Source organism: Mizuhopecten yessoensis, unplaced genomic scaffold (genome assembly GCF_002113885.1).
Source record: "Mizuhopecten yessoensis strain PY_sf001 unplaced genomic scaffold, ASM211388v2 scaffold10933, whole genome shotgun sequence".
Taxonomy (NCBI): domain Eukaryota; kingdom Metazoa; phylum Mollusca; class Bivalvia; order Pectinida; family Pectinidae; genus Mizuhopecten; species Mizuhopecten yessoensis.
Genome location: NW_018408794.1, coordinates 722,880 through 744,855, shown reverse-complemented (window position 1 = coordinate 744,855; position 21,976 = coordinate 722,880). Strand labels below are relative to the sequence as shown.

At 35.2% G+C, this 21,976-nt stretch overlaps 1 protein-coding gene across 4 annotated transcripts in view; it reads right to left on the bottom strand.

Moving 5' to 3' along the window:
* Positions 1-21,976, bottom strand: part of LOC110463820 — a 70,993-nt gene that overhangs the window by 33,816 nt on the left and 15,201 nt on the right. For all 4 annotated transcript variants that reach the window (XM_021518700.1, XM_021518702.1, XM_021518701.1 and 1 more), the window contains exon 4: positions 9,787-9,880. In XM_021518700.1, the coding sequence (XP_021374375.1) occupies positions 9,787-9,880 (94 nt within the window). The remainder of the gene's footprint in view (positions 1-9,786; positions 9,881-21,976) is intronic.

The window sequence follows — 21,976 nt, the reverse complement described above, 5'->3', positions numbered from 1 at the left end:
CTATTTTGTAACCAGACATTTTCTTTTTTTTTTCCTCAAGTAATTTCTCTTTCTCCCCAGTCTGAGTGTGTGGTTCCCGGTATCACTCTGGTATACAACACAGTCTGGAACTGAATCAATTCTACATCAATCTCTCTGGAAGCTTTGCGTTGGAATAGCATTTATATTATTACTCGGCAACATTGCCTTCCGTTTTTCAACCCAAAAATTTCTATGACAACAAAATAAGTTTAAGATAATCTACGACGCTGAAACTGCAGGTTATGCATACGTCAACTTTAGAAAATTCTGTTATTTCTCTATGAATTCAATGTCACCCACAGGATCTGTATTGTTCACCTAGATATTTGAGCAATCATAGCAAACTATTCTTTTTAGAAGTATTACAAATATTTCCCCATGTTAGGCTTAGTCCTTTTGGTTCAAAGAATGTTTCATGGCAATTTTGGACAAACTCTGTATAAATTTATGTATAGTTACGCACAGGGTTGGGATCTTAACCGTTACCATTTAATGATCTGATAATAAGTCCCTAGAGGTGGGACCAGACCATGGGGCAAATATTGGTACCATTCAATGGTTATACGTAGGGGATCTCATCTCATACAAAATACATCATAAACTTACCCATTTTCTTCAGCTGTGATCAGGAACACAGTTACTGCTCCATAATCACAATACAAATATCTAACAAATTCCACAAAATATATTTCTGGGTGTGTGAATATAGTAAATACTGGTAAATGAAATACTGTGTATTGTTGTTGGAAATATACATTTGTATTGTGATACAGTCTTCATCTACGTATATTTGTTTAAACAAATTGATTCTGAAATAAAAAGATCTCGAGTGAAAAGAAACTTTGTACTTAACAACACTGTTCCAATGTGTTAATGCTGCATGTGACTGCCCAATTCAACCTCCCCATCATCATGGAGGGCTTCCTAAACTAGTAATGTTAAGCTAAAGTAACATTCTAATTATAAATCCGTCAACGGCAAGACAGTCTGAAAATTTCAGAAAATATTCTGCACAAATATCATTTCAATCTAATAAACTTTCATTTATTTAATAAAACTATATCAGAAATGTAGATTCCATCTTGTATCATTTTTTCACTTGCTATATTTGTAACCTGTGTCAGGATACTTTCAACATGTTTTGGATGCAATATCCAATAATTCAGAAAAATATTGCAGCAGTGTTCATGAAAGTCTATTGTAAAAGAAACAATTTTTGTGCATCTTGTAAAATATGCATCAATAATAACTGATAACGATGTCCAAATCACAATGAAAAATTATATTTTCTGGAGATATTTCAGTGTGAAACTCTTCTGAAAAGATATGTAACAGAAAGGTACAAATAGCATACATCCTTAATACAACCTATAGTAGGATAATCAAATTATCTATCTAACATGATCTCTTGGAGGAAATCTGCTTGTTCTACACACACTACATTAATTAACCCTTTCACCACTGTAGACCATAATGGACTCATCTGTATCAATGCATGGTAGAGTCTACTGAAGTTATGCTGACGGCTTCTAATACAGTACTTGGTATATTTAGGAAATGACATATACAACAATTGAGGCGAGGAAAAGATTGTTCTATTTGCTACATCAACAGAGAGACATGTCAGTGGCAACCTGGATAACAACTCACAGGGGTCAAAATATAGGAGCAATGCCTGCTATACACATGTACAGGGGGTATATACTGCATCACTGCAAGTAGTGACGCACATGTGCCATGCAGTAGACTGAAACATTCACCGACGCAAACATGAACGTAACAGAACACATTTCCAAGAGCAGCATAAAAAAGGCAAAAATATTTATTTAAACTAGGGTTTTGATGTTTTATGTGGTCTACAAAAAACTTGTAAACAACATATAGAGAACTCTAGCTCTGTTAAATTTAAAATGACTATCTCCAATAACAGGTTTATGGCTGGCAATATTCATCGTTTTTCTTCAAGTCAAATTAGTGACAACAAACCAAAAGGCACAAACTTTTGTCAATAATTTACATTATTTTCATCCTTCTTTTTCAGAAGGAAATTGTAGCAAACGCATTTCTACGAATTTTATTCCGGTTGTCAAGTATGGATTGAAGTTAAGGTAACAAGTGTGTAACACAACCAGGTGACTGTTTATCTGTGACATTTCGATGTCTAGTACAGTACGTATCCAGTCACCTCCATCAGACAGATGACCAGTCAAGTGTATGCACATGAAAGGTATAAAAAACGTACCAGTATGTGGCAAGTGCAGATGTTAAAATGTTCACCTGTACAGGAAATAGATGTCAGGTACGTATTCATGTCATTTTGACACAGTACACCATTGGGAATCCAAATTATTACTGTACCAACTTGTAAATATTGACCGTTTCATAAAACACTGAGGAAAGTAATTAAATCATAATTTTATAGGAAATTAATCCTTCAGATTGGTATGCCATCTCTTCAGGATGGATTTGCTTCCTTAACTCATTCACCCCTGAAGACACATTTGAACTCATCCAATTCAAAGGTTGGAATAGTTCATTAAGAAATTTCAGGGGTGAATGAGTTAACAGGTGTTTGTACATATGACAAAATGCAGCAAAATCTGTGAAAAGACAACACTACAGGATGACTACTATAGCTTTGAATAGGTTTTCACAGATTTTACATGTTTGTTTTACGTACAGGCTGAATCAAGGTTTTGACTGTTCACAGTATATATACATATTTGCTGTGGATGGGTTACCCTGCACTCTATATAATTTTACAGGACTCATAGACTCAACAGACCTGAGGAAGGGGTGGGGCTCCTTAGCGATGTCTGTGTCAACACATACCAACCAGACTGTGTACATATAACCTATGTTATAGAGTATGTACGTGACTCGGTGTCACCCTGACATATCACCGACACTCCTCTCACAGTAGTATGTCTCTATAACTTATCAAGCAATGTACACCACTAATATTTTAAACTCACCAAATTTTACGAACCGACTTTCTGTTTAATGACTTTCCAAACTTATTTGCAGGGAGTTTCATGCAGGAGTCACTTAAAGTGTATGGCTTATGTTGTATGTAACATTATTTTTTAAGCTTTATTAAATGTTTTGATGCACATTCTCATGTTAACATATATTTAGGAATGAACAACTGAGCTACTTTAGTGGCAATATCTAAATATAAGCATTACCGCAAGATTGTGCTGTAGAAACTGAAATATGTTACAGGAAGTATATACTAGCATTAATTATAATACTGAAAGGAATGCACTTCCCTTACCTTCCCATCTATACAAAACTTCTCCCATGTTTTTTATCAAATTATCAACACATAGGGTTGTTTATAACATTTCTGTGGCAAACCTGAAGTGATAAATGAACTATACAAACAAGTACATCTAGACAAAATTCCAATGGGGAAGGATAAAGATTTGAAATTACAGGTTATAGTGCTGTACTAATAGGAATCCTCTAAACCTCCAACATCTATCTTATCCCACTCGCCCGCCCACCTGAGTGAAGATCTACCAAATATAGGTTCTTTATACCAAATCTATCTTATCCCACTCGCCCACCTGTGTGAACATGTACCAAATATAGGTTCTTTATACCAAATTGATCAAAGGGAACATTTTTATCTTCATGCAAAATGGACCAACATACCAAGCATTAAGAAATATCTTAAAGAAAGTCAGCATAGTTAAATATGTAATGCCAGTTAAAAGTGAACATATTGTTCCTCATTTAATTTGTTTACATACCTCAGATTATGACACCCCATCCTTCCATAGAAATGTCTCGTACCATTGCAATTCATTGTTAACACTCTACCAACTTAATTTCTACCAGACTTCCATCAAAGTTCATGCTAAGGTCAAGTAAGAGAAAATCTTGGTTGAGTTCAGAGTCACAAGGTCAATGCCAAGGTCACAGCTATTTATAGGTCAACCATTGATATTTTGTCAACAGATGACTTGAAATAAGCCCACCTCATTTATATTTATAGCAGTTTATTGAGTTGAAATGCCAACAAATGCTATGTCATTGGTCTGCAACAAGTCTATCACACTTGTTTGAGTCTAGATGATGGGTTGGATCCCCAGGCTTATTCCAGGTCTTGTATGGTGACTAAACATATTTAGGTGGGGCCAAAATTTGAGAAGGTAGCAAGAGTAAACGAGAAGATATACACCTTGTATTTGGCTTGAATAACATAGATTAAACGTAGAATTGAATAGGAGCTACATGTAACTTCCTACAGTGGTATGTGGTAGACCAAAATCAGGCTCCTCTGTAGATTAGCAACTTAACTTTTTCAATGAGGAGATCGGAGTGCAAGTTTGTCATGACCCATATTATATAATACAACAGGTGGAATAAACAAAACCACTGTTAATACCCAGTCGGCTCGACTCTCTCCTCCACGCGTTGGTATGTGCATACATGTTCATCTCAGCCAGGCGTAATTACAGGTTCAGAAATAAAACTTCACAAATTGTTTGCAGCCGGCATCCTACACAGTGACATGTGGTAGACCAACACCAGGCATCACTAAGCAGAAGATTAGCAAACTAACATCCTTTTGGTGGAGAGATCATGTGATCCAGTGCAGGTTTATTACGATCCGAGTTAAAATTAAAAGGTGAAAGTAAAGGTAACAAAAGAAAGGCAGAAGTGAAGGTAAGAGGAGAAAGCTGACCCGACGGCGATTGCAGCAGACCGAAACAGGTGCACTCACAGCAATAGGAATGCATCTGATCCCCCAACCTCCCTAAACTAGACCAGGGTTATAGTTATAGGTGTTAAGACTCTATCAGTTACACCAGGTGGAGTAACACTGGCTTATCGTTTGATAATGGGTGGTGGATAGCTTAGGGATAAGGGTTGGTGTGGAGCTTCAGGATCAAGATTGGCAAGAAATAGCTAAGGTGACAGAAACCTAGGCTTAAAATTGGCAAAGATTACCTAGCTATAGGATCAGGTGTGGTGAGGAGGGCTAGCATTAAGATTGGTAGGGGTGGCTATGATTAAGATCGGTCGGGGAAGGGAAGGATTAAGATTGGTCGGGGAGGGCTAGGATTAAGATCGGTGGGGGAGGGCTAGGATTAATATTGGTTGGGGAGGGGTAGGATTAAGATTGGTAGGGCAGGCCAGGTCTAGGATTAAGATCGGTGGGGGTGGCTAGGATTGATGTACGACTATCTTTTTCCAGACACAGGTGTGACCTGCAGTGGTAAATGTGCAGCAGACCATGGCATCACACCAGTGGAGGCTGTTAACAGTTTTAACTAAGAATGAGCAAATTGATAAAACTACTTATCAGGGGTCAGACATTGTTAAACAACCTATAGCTAGCTCAGCAGACTTTATACAATTCAACAGACGGAAACTTCCCTGTACAGGAATGGCATGAAAATCCTTTTCTCAGATTTGTTTTTTCTTCATCAAAATAGCTACCAATGAGATTTACCTTGTTGCGACACTTTTATATTAAAATTTGTTGATGTGTTTATCTCTTTAATGAAATCACAAATTTTAAATTACACCTGAATATTTTCCTAACATAGATCAGGTGACATGATAATCATCTGTGCATCTTTGCATATAATTTCTGTAATATATTACAGCTACATACATTCCGAGATCTAACAACATATACTTTTGTCATTAAATATATGCCTGCATATTAATTTACATGAATCGTAATGATCACCGAATTATTCATCAGTCACAAACACTCCAGACGAAAAAAACAAAAATTGTTGAAATTGACAACAACCACATGGTCCTGGATTAATTACTTCATACGGTATCTTTAAAAACCTACATTAATTTAAGACTTAATTATCAAGTCAAATAAATTTCTATTTTGCAATATGTTAATTTATTATGCAACTGTATGTTTAATTACATTTATTTATATTCTTATAATTTTTGGACAAACATCTAATACAATTTTCTCATCTCTAAACCCAAGTCCTGTCCCAAGAGTGATATTTGCAAGTTTTTTTTAAAATGTTGAGTTCTGTATCAAAATACAAACTTACAAACATGTACAAGAACATAATTTATATATGGCTACTTTCACAAAATTTTGACAAATTTTCAAGAAAAATATCATCAATATCTGAAACTTACATTCCCTTCCAAATGCAGCTTGATCCCGAGGCTCGATGTTACAATATACGTTAACATATATATGTATTTCTCAATACCAAAGTAAATGACTCCAGATTTTGACCTTGTGTTCTACATTCAAGAAAAATTGTCACGAAGTCAGTGTGAACTACTGCTGTATGTTGATTTAGAAACATTTAACAACCATGTCTGGAGTATTCGACAGACTCGGGTAACCCTTGGCTGGTGGTAGGGAATTAAGGTGCGACCCCTGAGGTAGGGACACCGTGATATTCACTGAGGAGGGGATGGAATTATTTGTGTAGATATTCATTATTGTTTATTACTTTCCTTCATCGAATGGACATATATCCTTGGGAAGACCCTAGATTTATTACAAACTCAGGACTTTTTCAGCATTCTTGAAACTTCACTGTAGCATAGCAGAGAAGACCAATATCACTTCAAGAATATTAATAACACTTTCTTTATAAAATCAGAAATATTCAAAATAGTTATTCTGCTTTTAGAACCACAATCAATCACCATATGGAAAAATGCCTTTTATCCACAGATATTGCTTACATTATTTCAAACTTTGTATGTATATATACAATACGTCATTTCAAATTTTGTATGTATATATATTATATAACACATGCAGTGCACCAACTGGTGGTTTTCCTTTGTGATATAGAACTTAAAACGTGCCTGTGCTAGTACTGTCCGAGTACTGAATGTACTCCAACCTGCATTAACTTGACATTGAATAGACAAGAACAATACACACCACTGTTCTTTACTAATCATTTCATCAAGACAGAAAAAAAACGAAACATTCTCATCGGAGAAGAATGCACAGGTGAAAAAAGACAAGAGATGGTTTGGTATTAAATCTATCTCGGCTGATCAATCCCCTTTCATCTCCCAACCTAAAGTGATACATGCATGATGTGCAGCAGCCATATGTGTTGTGAATTATTGGCATACCTTCAAAATTCTTTCCATATTTTATGTTGTCTTGGCATTTGTGTTGTAGTTTTTATTTTCTTTATTTCTTCCATCCCGGCATGTCTTAGTTCAGCGTGCATGTTAGATGCTAATGACAGGTCTGAACGCGTCGAGATTCGCCCATACCACTAATACACACATGTCAGACGGGTTTTAATTTTTGCCTGCTCTGCAGATCATTAAATTTGCCAGGTATTAATGCATGGATTGGGCCAAGTCATAATTATTTCTCAAAATAAGGTAAAGAGAACAGTTTATTTTTGTTTTAATGTATGCTTTTTTATCAGAGTTACATTATATTATTTTTATTAACTGGTACATGTATGTGTCATAGGTATGTATTTTTACATGTATATTTGATTTTTTTTCTTAAATATAAACAGATATTTTTTCTTCATTTCCTAAAATTTCAAACAATTGCATCACTTTTTACCCTTTTTACCAGTGAAATATTATAAAATGTACGTCTTGCAGGAAACATACATTTGATAGTATTCTACTCCGACACTTAGCTCATCACTGTACATGAAATCTTTGTGGTTACATATCTCTGTATACCATTGTAATTCAAAGGTGTTGAGATAAATAAAAAACAATCACCACAAACCAACCAATCGGAGCAATGTTCAGTATGAAAATTAACAAACAATAGGTGTTGTCAATTGTGATGTCGCAATAGCCCTATTGTTTTCTTTGGGTCGTGACATTACAACAATTCCAGTTCAGTCTCGGCATGCTTTTTTTTTACATACAACTTATTCAGTATAAAATCTTAAACATATGCTCTAAATATCTAATGATTTTCCAAGATGACTTTCCCCACATAAAAACTCTGCAAGTCATTTATATTCTAGCCGTATAACATTTACACATTTAGACATACAAACATTCTCTCAAAAATCATGTATATTTTTCATTTTTTTTATATAAGTATCAAACCCTATAATATCTACATATGAATATTATCAGTAAATTATGACCAACATCTTGACATCTTTCTCTACTTTATGGCATAATATACATTAGATTTCTACTCCCAAGTATAAATATATATGCACAGGAAGTTGATATACTGTCTATACCTATCCATAAGAAATATGCATGACGTGGCAAAGTGTTTAATAAGTCTTGCTAGCTAGCACTTACAAAGTATGGAGTACTTATATAGGACTTCTAGCTACGTCAGCAGAATACACAACAGATACCAATAGCTTATCACACTATCTGGGTGGTGGGGGGGGGNTGTCTTTTGATAACTTGTATCCAAATACCTAATTATTTTTTTGGGGTAATGTATGGCGATATAATTGCCAACATATTTACATAAAGATGTAAAAGGCTAACCATACATTTGAACTGGAGCCAGACTGGGTCAACACTTCTGTATGTATATACCTATGTTTGAAACAGCCATTCAATATTGACGAAGGTGATATAGACAACAGCTATAAACCAGTGGACCACGTTTATTCAACTACAGGGGACAAACACAGGATGACTATGGTTTCTGTCATAACTAAGGCCAAACAAAATTATACAAGTTGCCAGTAATGGCTGTGAAAATATATGCAAGTATTAAGGTTAAAAGATTGTATAGGCAAATCTTTATATTTTACAAAATATTTACCTGTGTTTTATGGAGCATATATCCTGGGCTAACAAATCTTGTTTAAGTTTACCACAGGAGTTTGTATAATAGTCACAGAAACACAGGGGTAGGTAGGGTTACCAGCAAACACAGGTGTGTTTTAGACCTTTATTAATGTTATACACCTCGGCATGGCCTCCGTGTACCTGGGTACTTACTGATTTGATACAGGTATAGCTCCCAGGTGGTTAATTCATTTAAGACTTAATACATTACACCTAAGTTCTCATCAACAAGGTATGCTACAAGAGATTCACATACCTGAAACCCAACGAAACGTTTTCTCTGAGTAAGGTATTTCAGGTATAAATTCACTCTCTCTCAGTAACAATGTATCAGAACCAGTGCCTTAAAAACGTTAATCTTCAAACAAAGATATTTCGCCCAATGAGACCTTGATCCCATTGGTCCAAAAATAAAAATAAACTTTCTGATGGACTGCAAAACATAGATCCCAGTTTAACTAAGGACACTTTTGTGTGTGAAAGGTATTTATCTCATTCGTACCAATGTATCGTGAACAGGAAGACAGGCTAGGTAGTACATTTCACCAGGTTACCAGTTCTACTTGGAAACCAAAACACATGTTAATATAAGCAAGATATTATACCTATTTATTGATTGTAGAAACAACACCCATATACTCCACATCACCTTTATAGCAAGACATTTTACAAAATTGTCTGTTTCACCTAGGAAAGTGCACACTAACAAAATATTTACCTGAATGTCTATACATACATCATCCAACAGGCCAAATCACTTTCAAGGAACTTCACTATATCCTTTTCCAGGTGAGTGCATAAACGATCAGAAGTACTATTAAAGGTGTGGCTCCACATTGGTGTACGTAGCAAGCAGACAACCAGCTGGAAGTTGTTAGTGTATTATCTTATACCCTGGACTTGCCTTTTAATACCCTATGTATTTATATAGGTACATAGGTAAACTGGTTTCTTTAGAGTAAGCCATAGGTATATACAGAGACTTACCGTCAACGATTCTCGTTTGCGGCCACTCGTGACGAAGGTGAAACCCTGTGTCTCTATGGCTACCCCGGTTCTCTGGACATGTTCTTCTACGTACCTGTAACAAAGAGAGAAACATTTTCATACTATGGTCATACTACGGTCAGTCCAAGCATTAATTATCACCAAGTGGGTTTATATTGATGGCACCTGCAAATGACATGATTTCGTTTTCAGTACTAAAATTAAGGTTCCTGTCATGAACACTGCAACAAATTTATGATTTCATTCTTGAGCTTATGGTTATGATCACCAGTAACATTCAGGCACTGATAATAAAAATTCAAAATTCAAAATGGAATATATTCTTTATTAAATCTCCTTGCATATTAGCTATATAACATGGCAACTGGTAACTATAGCGATACATCCCAGACAGCCAGGTAAGACAATTTAAGGGAGATGAAATGTTCTGTAGACTTTTAATACATTAGCATGGCACAAATTACGTTGTTTGCCCCACATATTTGGGTGGTTTGGATTTTCAGTTATATTTTCAAAAACTTTATTCGGGAAGTTCTGAGATTTTCTGGCTTCCTCCAAAGATTTTTTAAACAACAGAAGACGGAAATGTTCAGAAAACGTATGATTCTTTACAAGACAGTCGACACCAAATCGTATTGATCCTTGGAATACTTGCATATCCCCGACTTCTCTGCGGCCAGCTGAACAGTAATGCGCTAGACAAAGTAGAATGAATTATTCCCGAATGTTTATACCATTTCTGTACATATGCCCCGGACGGCTGAATCCAACCCGTAGATGGTCCCAGGGCAATTGTCATACTTCTCTCTTCCAGGAGTATATCAGTCTACACAAATCTGTCCCCGCCCCTTTTTTTCTTGTTTCTTGTATTTGTGCCATTATGCAAATTTTGATCCAAGAAAACACACAAGACAGTAAATTGTTTTGGTTATAATCATTTTCCCAAACGAATATAAAGCTGCCTTTAATTATTGGCGATAGACCTTTATATTTATAGCCTAGACTTGTCAAGACTTTTTAACACTTAGAATAGCCTCGACAGTTATATTAGCATGCACTTTTCTCTGGTTAAACTTACATTGGCATAGCTTCAATTTCTATTTTTGCAAAGATGATGATCAATTAGCATAGACATTTCCATTAGCATGAAGTTTTTCACTAGCACCAACTTTATATCGGTAAAGCCTTATATCATTTAAAGTAATATCTGACTGGATATAGGAATAACTGAGGGTGCGACATTGATCCTATATAAAGGGCTGCACCTCACTCGGCACCTCTGACGAGTTACACATCGCAACAGAATCGGTCAGATCCTTAGTGTACAACTTGGTTCCCACACAACACGCACACGACATGGACATGCTCAGGTACCCAGTCACTCAATTATTTTATTTTTTTTATGTCCGACTGGAGTTTATAAACGTTCAGTAATTTAAATTGGAGCCCTCTACTCGATCAAATTTGGTTGGACTCAGTATTTCTGGAAATGACTGCCAACGCCAATCTAACATTGGGGCGTGGCAGTCATACCTCTAATAAGAATACAGTGACAAAGGACATACTGTGGTTTGGTCACTTCAGTATACTAGTCCTATTCCGTCTTTTCATATTGCAGATTATCTGCACTTGTGAGAAGGTATTGATTGTTACGTCATTTGTTTTTGAGAGTAACATCATCAATTTTTGAGAAAACGACGTCATTTTCGCACACAAACCAATGACGTAACAATCAATACCTGCTCACAAGAGAAGATAAATCTGCAATACGCAAAGACGGAATATACCTCTTTAGTTTCTCCCGATTTTGGTTTTGGTTTGGTTTCATTTTGTAGAATGTGTTATCAACAGCTAAGGTCATTTAAGGATGTTTCCCCAGACTAATATATATCAATATATATCCCCAGACTAATATATATCAATATATATCCCCAGACTAATATATCATATAAGCTGGGTGGTTTATGATCAAGATAGTGATAAAATGTTGTACTTAATAGGATGGCGAACTGATGAAAATATTGATTGGATGGCAAAGGTCAACTTTTTAACAATAGGAGAGCAAAGGTCAAATATTGAAACAAATGATTGAACTTAAAAAGAATTACCGCATTCATCCCTGAAGACACATTTGAACTCTTCCAATTCAAAGGTTGGAATAGTTCATTATAAAATTTCAGGGGTGAATGAGTTGAGAGAAAAAATGTTCATTGGATTTTTATCAAAATTTAATCAATGTCATAATAACTATATATCTTATTTTTCTCTTTGGTGGTTTAATCTTGCATTTGCATATTTAAATCATTTTAAATCATTGTTAAAGATGAAATTATTATAAGTTCGTTAGTGCCCTTCTCTAATGCAGACATAACCTTCATAATATAATCACAGTACAGTAAATACAAACGATATCCATTAAGGTCTCTGGACAGGACACGATAACGAGACTTGAATGATTTGAACTGAATAATTATGATTACCATTAGAAGATAATTAGACATGGCATATACAGTGGAACCTCGAAGCAAACACAATAACTTGCATTTCTCTAAATCCACTAAACATATGTATATGCTGAAGACCTGGAGAAATATATTATAATTTCCTAATTTTCTCCAGACTTTTTTATGAATGCTTGCAGAAGCACTTTAGATGACTAGGACACAAAAATCTATAATATTGCAACGAAGACAACTCCCATTACGAGGCTATTTTTTCCACAGTTATATTTCTGGAGAAGTTACGCCAACAAAAAGTGCATGCAATGCAAGAATCTAGAATGCACATCTCATTAAGTGTCTAACAAATTCTAGTACAACAAATTCAATTAACAGAATTCAAGTCAAAAATAGTCTATACAAAATCTCGCATCAACCATTTACATAGAATTTTCCAGCCGACTTAACGTCATTTCACTTGAATCTACATCAAAACTGGAGTAGACATGCAATCAATGAAACTCAATGTACATTGTAGGTGTTAAAGAAACAATAGTGATGCTTTAAAATGGTGACTCAATGACAACAATAACCTGATGAGAAACATGATAATTATAATGCCAAAATAATTTTAGGTATATTTAAACAGCATTGTGGAAGCATTTCAGCAGCATCCTGCATAATCTTGATTTTGAATCTTCGATAATCAGAAAAAATAATTACTTTTTTGATGAAAACCAGAGAAATGTTGCTGGAATTTGTAATCCTGAAGTATTTATCTGAAGTTCTGTCTGTTTGACAAATGGCTGATGAAAAACACTAAATACCTGCTGGTTGTGGTTGTACAGAGCATCCCACTAACAAAATAATAGCAATATCCTGTTGTGTAGTTTCTAGAAGCTTAACAATGGTCAAGAGCGTGGATGACACAGATGTGTTGGCTGGTCAAGAGCTCAGTTAACACTGATGCATAGTTCCTAGGTGACACTGACTGGTCAAGAGTTTTGCTAACAATGATGAGTAGACTAGTTGCCACGAGACTAACAGACAGACACTGTTGCGTAGTACGACGGCATTGTCTCGTCCTAACCTGCAGTATAATGTCTACGTACAGGCATATACAGCAGTGGTACGAGATACTGTGTACGAGACTTTCCGACACATCAGTCTGCAGACATTCACTCAGCATACAATAAGCTTCCTATGAAGTTGTACCTCTCCTTCCTACAGTGGGTATATACTGCGCGACGGTTTCAGCCAACCCTCCTTCCAGAGTAATCAATATTCTATGAGCTTGAAGACTCGTGTAATAACTTTATACAACAAAATCCAAGTCTCGACTCTTCTCTCCGCTTTGCCTTATAATACTACCATATGCCCATCTACATACTAAACATACACGTAGGATCGCGAACCTACATGACGTTTATTCGCTTCCTGGCCCACCCTTGCTGCATGCGGTCTTGTGGTGCGGCATTTCAAATTCTGGAACTCGTACCATTCATGATCACTTATAAAATATAAAATATTAACAAGTCAGCATCTAAGAATTGCCCATTCATCACAAAATTCTGCAAAAAAACCCATTTTTTATGGATTTTTTAAATCTCCACAATACAAAATTGTGCATGTTATCTCTCCAATTATTTTCAAATTTAAATACTATTTTCAAGAGAAATGATACAACAATATGAACATTTTCAACTTCAGACTATCTTTACCTTGAGTGGAATTTTAATTCTGTGATACAACTTGATTTTTTTCATAAATATTTTGTATATCATATTATCCTTGATTATTGTTAAATCATAACTAAATACCTTATTATTAATGTTTTTTGATGTTAGGATTTCACAAAAATGAAACAAATCTAAATCTACTTCAAATTCAAACATTTATTGCACGTAAATACGTTTATATTACCTGCAGTTTTGCAACTGCAATGTCTTTTTTATGGGAACACTTTCTTCCACCTGTAAACCTACAATCCCACTAGATCTTTTTTATGGGAACTCTTTCTTCCACCTGTAAACCTACAATTCCACTAGATCTTTTTTATGGGGACACCATCTTCCACCTGTAAACCTACGATTCCACTCGATCTTTTTTATGGGAACACTTTCTTCCACCTGTAAACCTACGATTCCACTAGATCTTTTTTATGGGAACACTTTCTTCCACCTGTAAACCTACGATTCCTTTAGATCTTTTTTATGGGAACACTTTCTTCCACCTGTAAACCTACAATCCCACTAGATCTTTTTTATGGGAACTCTTTCTTCCACCTGTAAACCTACGATTCCACTAGATCTTTTATGGGAACACTTTCTTCCACCTGTAAACCTACGATTCCACTAGTTTTTTTTCAAACTGAGGTCTCTTTTGTTTTTGATTATATCACAAATAAATGGGTTTTTTTCTGTTTTTTTTATATTAAATCTGCTTTTTTCACCAAATATTTTTTTTTTCCTATTGAAATATGTTTTCATTATCTTCCGTGATCACCAACTCCGTGTTTGACTTCAGTAAGACCACAGGTTACAATTACCTTTTTTCATGTTTTGTGTTAGAAAGATTTTGTTTTTGTATGAGGTGCAGTTTTGATCTGACAGAAAACAATAAGAAAGCATACTTTGGCCTAAGTAATACTCCAAGATGTCAGCATTTGAAATTACTGCAGAAATAGCTTCCTTTCCTTATAAATCTTGATGTTCCTTTCCTTAACTAATAATGTCAGCGACGAGCAAATTTTCTGTTAGTTAACATTTATAAACATTTATTTATGGAAGCAATGAGCAATTTATTTACCAATTCATTACCAGCAGTCTAGTCTATGAAATTATATTCAACATATATAACTGGGAGTTGAGGAGTCATTGGTTGATCAGTTCCATATCACTCTGTATGTATCAGCTTAAAATATCCGCTTAACCTGGCATTGCATCAGATGACCCTCGCCGACACCAACTCTCTCTAAAGACACGTCACCAGACAATGTCATTTCCTGCGTCAGCATTATTTAATCCTCATCATTAAAAAATGCTTGTTGATCATCAGGACTTTATTTGGTCGATCAATACATTTTCTTGAATAAACAGTGAAGATTACGGTTCTCCAGTGTTAGTATAATACCTATGACGTTTTAAGCTTAAGCTGTGTAAGATTTAAAAGACCCAGTCAATTCTCCAGATAAAAAAACCTGTTGTTTTAGAAACTTTCAACAATCAATCTCCAGATTTTTCTATTTACAAGTGTTCTTATAAATTTTTGTAAATTCAAACATTTCTTAACCTTTTGTCTTTTCAAAACAATTTTGACATGTATTAATTATACACGGACTATGTTCAACCATTAATTGCTTCCTCCTAGAGCCTACATTGGTTCTGATAATTTACTGCCAATAGCTGTAATAAAACAACCAGCACTAGTACTATAATTGTTCTATTTCATATTTCGAGGATCCTTTACTGTTGTTCTAGACGATTCATTTGATTATGCATGTTCTGCTTGTGAAAATACTTATAAAATGTTTCAGAAGCAAAACTGGAATTTTAAATGAGGCAAATAAGACTTTCAAGTTCAATAAAGTATTATCTGGAAACAAGCTTAAGGGACTCGGCCCAAATTTCCACAAGTACATGAACTCTGTAGACAGTTTCAGCAAAATGTCAATTTAGTCATTTCTCCCAAGTAAACGATATATTCTGGTGAATTATCTTTGCAATCATGCTGGTTAAAAAGAGATATATCGATGAGCACGCATAGACAAAGAAGAATCAATGTCTAAGTCGTAAGTAAAATATATAAGATATATAGCCAGGTGACCAACATAAAACTCAGGTGCCCTGAGATCCCAGAAAATAATGTTCCATTTCGCATCACATAGGGACAGAAATTTCTCATCAGGTTCATAGAATTTAACAAGCAAGAAAGTCAGCAGAACAACCACATCCTCCTTCAAATAAGCTTTTGTTTTGGGGGTCAAATGAAAATGCTTGAAAAATAATTATTTGTTCAGATTTCAGTACTGAATATATTAAAGATTTTAGACTTTTTACAACCTCATTGACCAAATTTGTCGTCCAAGAAGTAACTCGGAAATCAACCGAGATATTCCTCTTCCAAACGGGCAACCTCGCACTAATTTTGGTTTAGATGTGATGAATACAAGTAGTTCAAACAATATCAACCAGGATCAACATTTCAACCTTTTTTTTAGCTACTGTAGTTACCTTGATGGGATCTTTGAATTCCTGGGTATTAGCTATCAGAGTTTGGTTTAGAACTGGTATATCAACCTTAACCTTTGACTTAATTACCCCAAAAATTGATTGGCTACTTTCCCTTCCATTGGGGCATCATTCACCCAAATTTGGTTTACAAGGGATTTCTTTTTCTCTAGTTATAAATATATCTAGAAATTTGTTTGAGGCACATGGAGATTGAGACAAAGCCATATGCCTATTCCGTCTTTGCGTATTGCAGAGTTATCTTCTCTTGGTAGCAGGCATTGATTGTTACGTCATTAGTCTGTGTGAGAAAATTACGTCGTTTTCTCAAAAATTGATGACGTTACTCTCACAAACAAGTGACGTAACAATCAATACCTGTTCCCAAGAGAAGATAACTCTGCAATACGCAAAGACGGAATATGCTCTGATAAAGATATTTTGGGGAGCTATCACCTCCTTAGTGATAAATTTCTGTCATATCTTCGAGTTTTTACCTTACTCTATCAGCCAGTATTGAATTAAATTAGCCAGGTAAACACGCTTATTCCCTCAGAAACATCTGGTCAGCCATTGATTATAATGATCGGTCATTACAAGTTCACTTGGCTTAACACAAGATTATATATTTGACCACAGATGACCGATGGTATGATTACAAAAACTTTCTAAGCTTTGAAAGTACTTCTGTCCAGAAAAGATACAGAATTCCACAATCAATTCATTTACATAGATCTAAAATGTCCTACCCACACTCATTTAGTATGCCTTTGCCCCCCCTCTTGAATTTTAAAACTTCTACTAGTCAAAAAGAAATAAATACAAAATATTCTGCCAAACTTATTTCTATATGAAACACCACTCCTGTTACTTGCTTCAAAACAATCTGCCACTACAGGGTATGATTATTCAGGGGTTGACCAGCCAGTAAATAATTGCATAACCATTACAAGATCCAACTTCCAGTTTTGGGAAAGTTACAGTCTGTGGTGCAGGTTGGACTTTTCCGTATTAATCGGACAAGGCAATTACTGTTGTAGACGAAAGATGAGGTCTTCGGATACACTGACGTCAGTCCAATACCACAGCATATCTACATAATGGACTTCACTCTGACGTCAGTCCAATACCACAGCATATCTACGTAATGGACTTTACACTGAAGTCAATCCAATACCACAGCATATCTACATAATGGACTTTACACTGAAGTCAGTCCAATACCACAGCATATCTACATAATGGACTTTACACTGACGTCAATCCAATACCACAGCATATCTACATAATGGACTTCACACTGACGTCAGTCCAATACCACAGCATATCTACATAATGGACTTTACACTGAAGTCAATCCAATACCACAGCATATCTACATAATGGACTTCACACTGACGTCAGTCCAATACCACAGCATATCTTCATAATGGACTTCACACTGACGTCAGTCCAATACCACAGCATCCATCTCGTCCAACTCAAAGAAACTGGCAAACACCGCAGACATCAAACAATGGACCAGTACCACAAATAAGCAGAAAAAAATGTTCCTTAACAGAAAGACTGCTGATAGCTTGTCTGTAATATATTATGTAAATCAATCTCAGAATAAACATCTGTGGTGATTGCATTGGAACATTGCGGATTGAGTTTACAAATGGCACTGCAGAACTGACTTAATGTCCAGTGGACCTTGATTTAGACCAACCAAATTATTCACAAATTTTCTCAATCGCGTAACTAGCACCACTTAAATGTTCACACTCAGAACACTTTTGTGATTATATATTTTGTTTATTTCATCTGTATCATTTTTCATAAAAGTCTCTAGAAGTATTTTTTTTTCAATAATGATTTATCAAAGATAAAGTCGTGCCGGGAAAACCAGTTTCTATTGTACAGTTCCAGTTTTTGGAAGTGGTACGGGGGTCGGTAACTATTCAACCACTGTCTGCTATATATAGGGATGAACAAAGTTTTCACGTTCATATCTGTATGAACGCAAATTAGCTGTATCCTTTTCGTATGAGGCCTGCTAGATTTGCATTCATACTGGCATAAATGTGAAAATAAATGTTTTCAATATAATATATCAAACATTCTAAATTTATAGTTACTAATGATCTAAATATAAAACTCGGTAATATTTGCAGTATCAAATGATTGTCTGTGTCGTCAAACGATATTCCTGGAGCTGCCTTATATTGCTGAAATGTTATATCTATCCCCTCGACTTTTAGGAATGCAATTGCTCCTAATAAATTTGTTATAAGCTTTTAAAATTTGATTAAGAGTTTATATGATATAGAGATTATAATAAACTAGAAAATGTGTGCAAGACATGAATGCCCCTATCACCATGTGAAATTAGTTTGTGTGTTTAACGTTCTACAAATAGTTACAACCACTTAATCAGACAGGACGGACATGGGCATCACTATATGCCCACCCCAAACAAAACATAAGCAAATAAATCACCGAACATTTGTGTATTTATAAAAAAAATAAGTTTGTTTACTGAATTTTCAATTTAAATCTATTTTCTATTATTTTTTTTAAATTTGAACCAGTTCTGGGGAAGGAGGGAGGGGGNAGTCCCTGTCCATGTAAAACTTGCTAGCACTGATCTATCATAGTCCCAACATAACATCTCCATCTACCATCACAATGCTAAATCATAAACCTAATATCCTCTGTATATGCTAAAGTTTTAACACACATGTCTGCTCATTAAAGTATAGCTATACAGGTTAGCTTGCATGCTTTCACCTAGAACCATCATCAAGTATGTGTCTGTGCTGTATGGGCTCCGCACATAGTCTTATGAAGCAACATGTGTATTATAACCAATCAGACAGAAATTGCTGACACAGCCTAAAGTATATCCCCCTAGGACCACAGTCTAAAGTATATCCCCCTAGGATCAAGTCTGCCAATTCCACGCCCATGTATAGTATGGCATGCTCTACAGGCCCAATCTATGGTACATGGTAATCCTTGTAACAAATTATAGTCCAATTTTCAGATTTAAAATCTACAAATACTTAATGATATACAATATATATAATGATTCCAAAGTAACTGCCCCATTACTTGTTGTAATTAGAGAGAATGTTAATAATTAAAGTTCAGTCGAAGAACATAAATTTTAGGCTTTTTTTGCGTAGATTTATTATACATATCTATCATAACAAACAAAAAGAATTTTTGGAAAATTAAAATAACTTTGTATCCTAATTTAGCCATTTAATGCTTGAATTGTATGAACCCAGTACCCAGGAAACCTGTATATATATAACACTTACAACTTCTAATAATGGTTAACATTGACACCATGATTAAGCAACCTTATAATCATGTAACTTTTGATAATGGCCAACATAGAAATAAACTGTTAATGAGCTTCATCAAAATTAATTGTCTTCTCATGATTAAAATGTTATGCAGCAAATCCAAATCAATGTGACATGGAGAAAAACAACATTCGACTGTTTGATATGCATCGGACATAAATGTAATACCTCACCGATACTTGTGTAAAATATCATTGATTTATGCATAAAACATCATTGCTTTGTGGGCATGCTGGCTTTCACGATGTTTTGACTAAATGGATAAAATTCTGATAAAGTGGTCGGCATGGGATGCGGAATGCAAGATGAGCGTAGTCAAATATGATTGGCCGTGTAACTTAATTATTCATGATGCACTATAAAATGGCTAGTGAAGACAGCTTAATAAAGCATCTATCAAATTGTTTTATCAAATGAGCACATTCTAACCTTACCACACTCTTAGCTCATTTTCTCCATGTCAGCATATTTAGATACTACCAAACAATCCATGGAATCACAAAAATGGACACATCAAACAATGCTTCCTTTTTTGTACATAGCTGTTTATATGGCTTTAGTATATCCAATCCAAAGTCGCGTTTTTTTGTTACATCAGCAAAATCCGTTTGGTAATGAATAGACAACCGAGAAAGGTCTGAACCGAGAATATTCCTCGAACTTTGGCAAGTTTCATCTAGGGTGAATCAATGATTTCATAGACATATAGTCTACCCCATAGAAATCAATAGTCACAACCAAAAAATGTGGCACAATGTTTTTCGCTTTATCCACATTTTTCACAATCAGGGTCATATATCCCTTTTCAATAATTCTGATAATATTCATGTTGTTTTATTAAATCCATGAACCAAAATCCATTTGCATATATACCACCACAATTTTTTTATGATAATTAATCTTAATGCAACAAAAATATGCTGCACACTTTACTTCCCCCTGGAATCATTCTCTTTTGGGATTTTAAGAGTTTTATACCTGCGTTCTGTATTAACTTGTCCATTTTCAAGTTTACATGAGCATGCAAGTTTCTGCCTCCAAGAACAGTAGACAAAATGGCAGATTATTACCCCCGTCTCCACCATGAACTGTAGAAATAATTCTTTTGTGAAGTTGGCTTAACTCCACAAACAGGGTGGGAAATTCAAGTCTATATGCTTTCTTTACATTCCCTTTAGGTAATGTGTTATGTGTGCTAAGTATCATTGTATACATATGTATGAGCAGTATGTGTAGTGATAAACAAAGGGGCACAACTCCATAAAGAGGAAGTAACTCATGTTATATACTAATGTTCACACCCACTCAATGTAAGTAGTACATGTACCATGAGTCATTAATATTGGTGCTGTACATACAAGTATAATAAATTATGTAATTTTTTTCAAACAAAGGGGAATAACTCCATATTGGGGCGGTATTTCCAATTTTACATATCCTCAATGCAAGTGTTCCATGTTCCATTCAAGTATAGAAGGAGTATTGCAAACAGAATTAGGTCTACAGACAGACAGAGAGTGAGACTAACAGATTCCACTATAATGCCCCTGCTCTCCCAAGTATATACATCAGGTCATTTGGCTACCTGTGAACTAATATGTACGAATGGTTTTGGAACAAATCCTTTATTGCATCACCACATTTTCTCAATTAAATTTTACTGAAAACTGAAATCAACCCATTACACTGTCAGTTAAGTATTATTACTACACCCCAAAGTTATCTTTATATATCATGTCACGAACAAGTAAAACATTCCCCCAACAACAGCAGTCAAGCTGGAGCAATACACATTCAAACCTATCTAAATAGACTAAAGAAAACAGGACTCCACCCACATCACAGAAAAGCACGTCACTAAGTACTCTATAAGTTAGGCTAAGGTGATGTGGTATAGAACAGCTATTCATAGTCTGGCCGATAAACCCAGGTACACGTAGATAGGTAAGAAAGGAATGAATGGAATTTCATTCAAGCTGTCTCCGTATAACCGGTCTATATATCGACACTTCAATCTTCTCTTTGCATAAGGACTATAATAATCAAAAACATTGAAAATTTAAGCCCCTGTTATGACAGTCTATGTTTTTACAATTAGACATTGTTTTATACATAGATATTTATCTAAATCCTAACTTTCTTAACA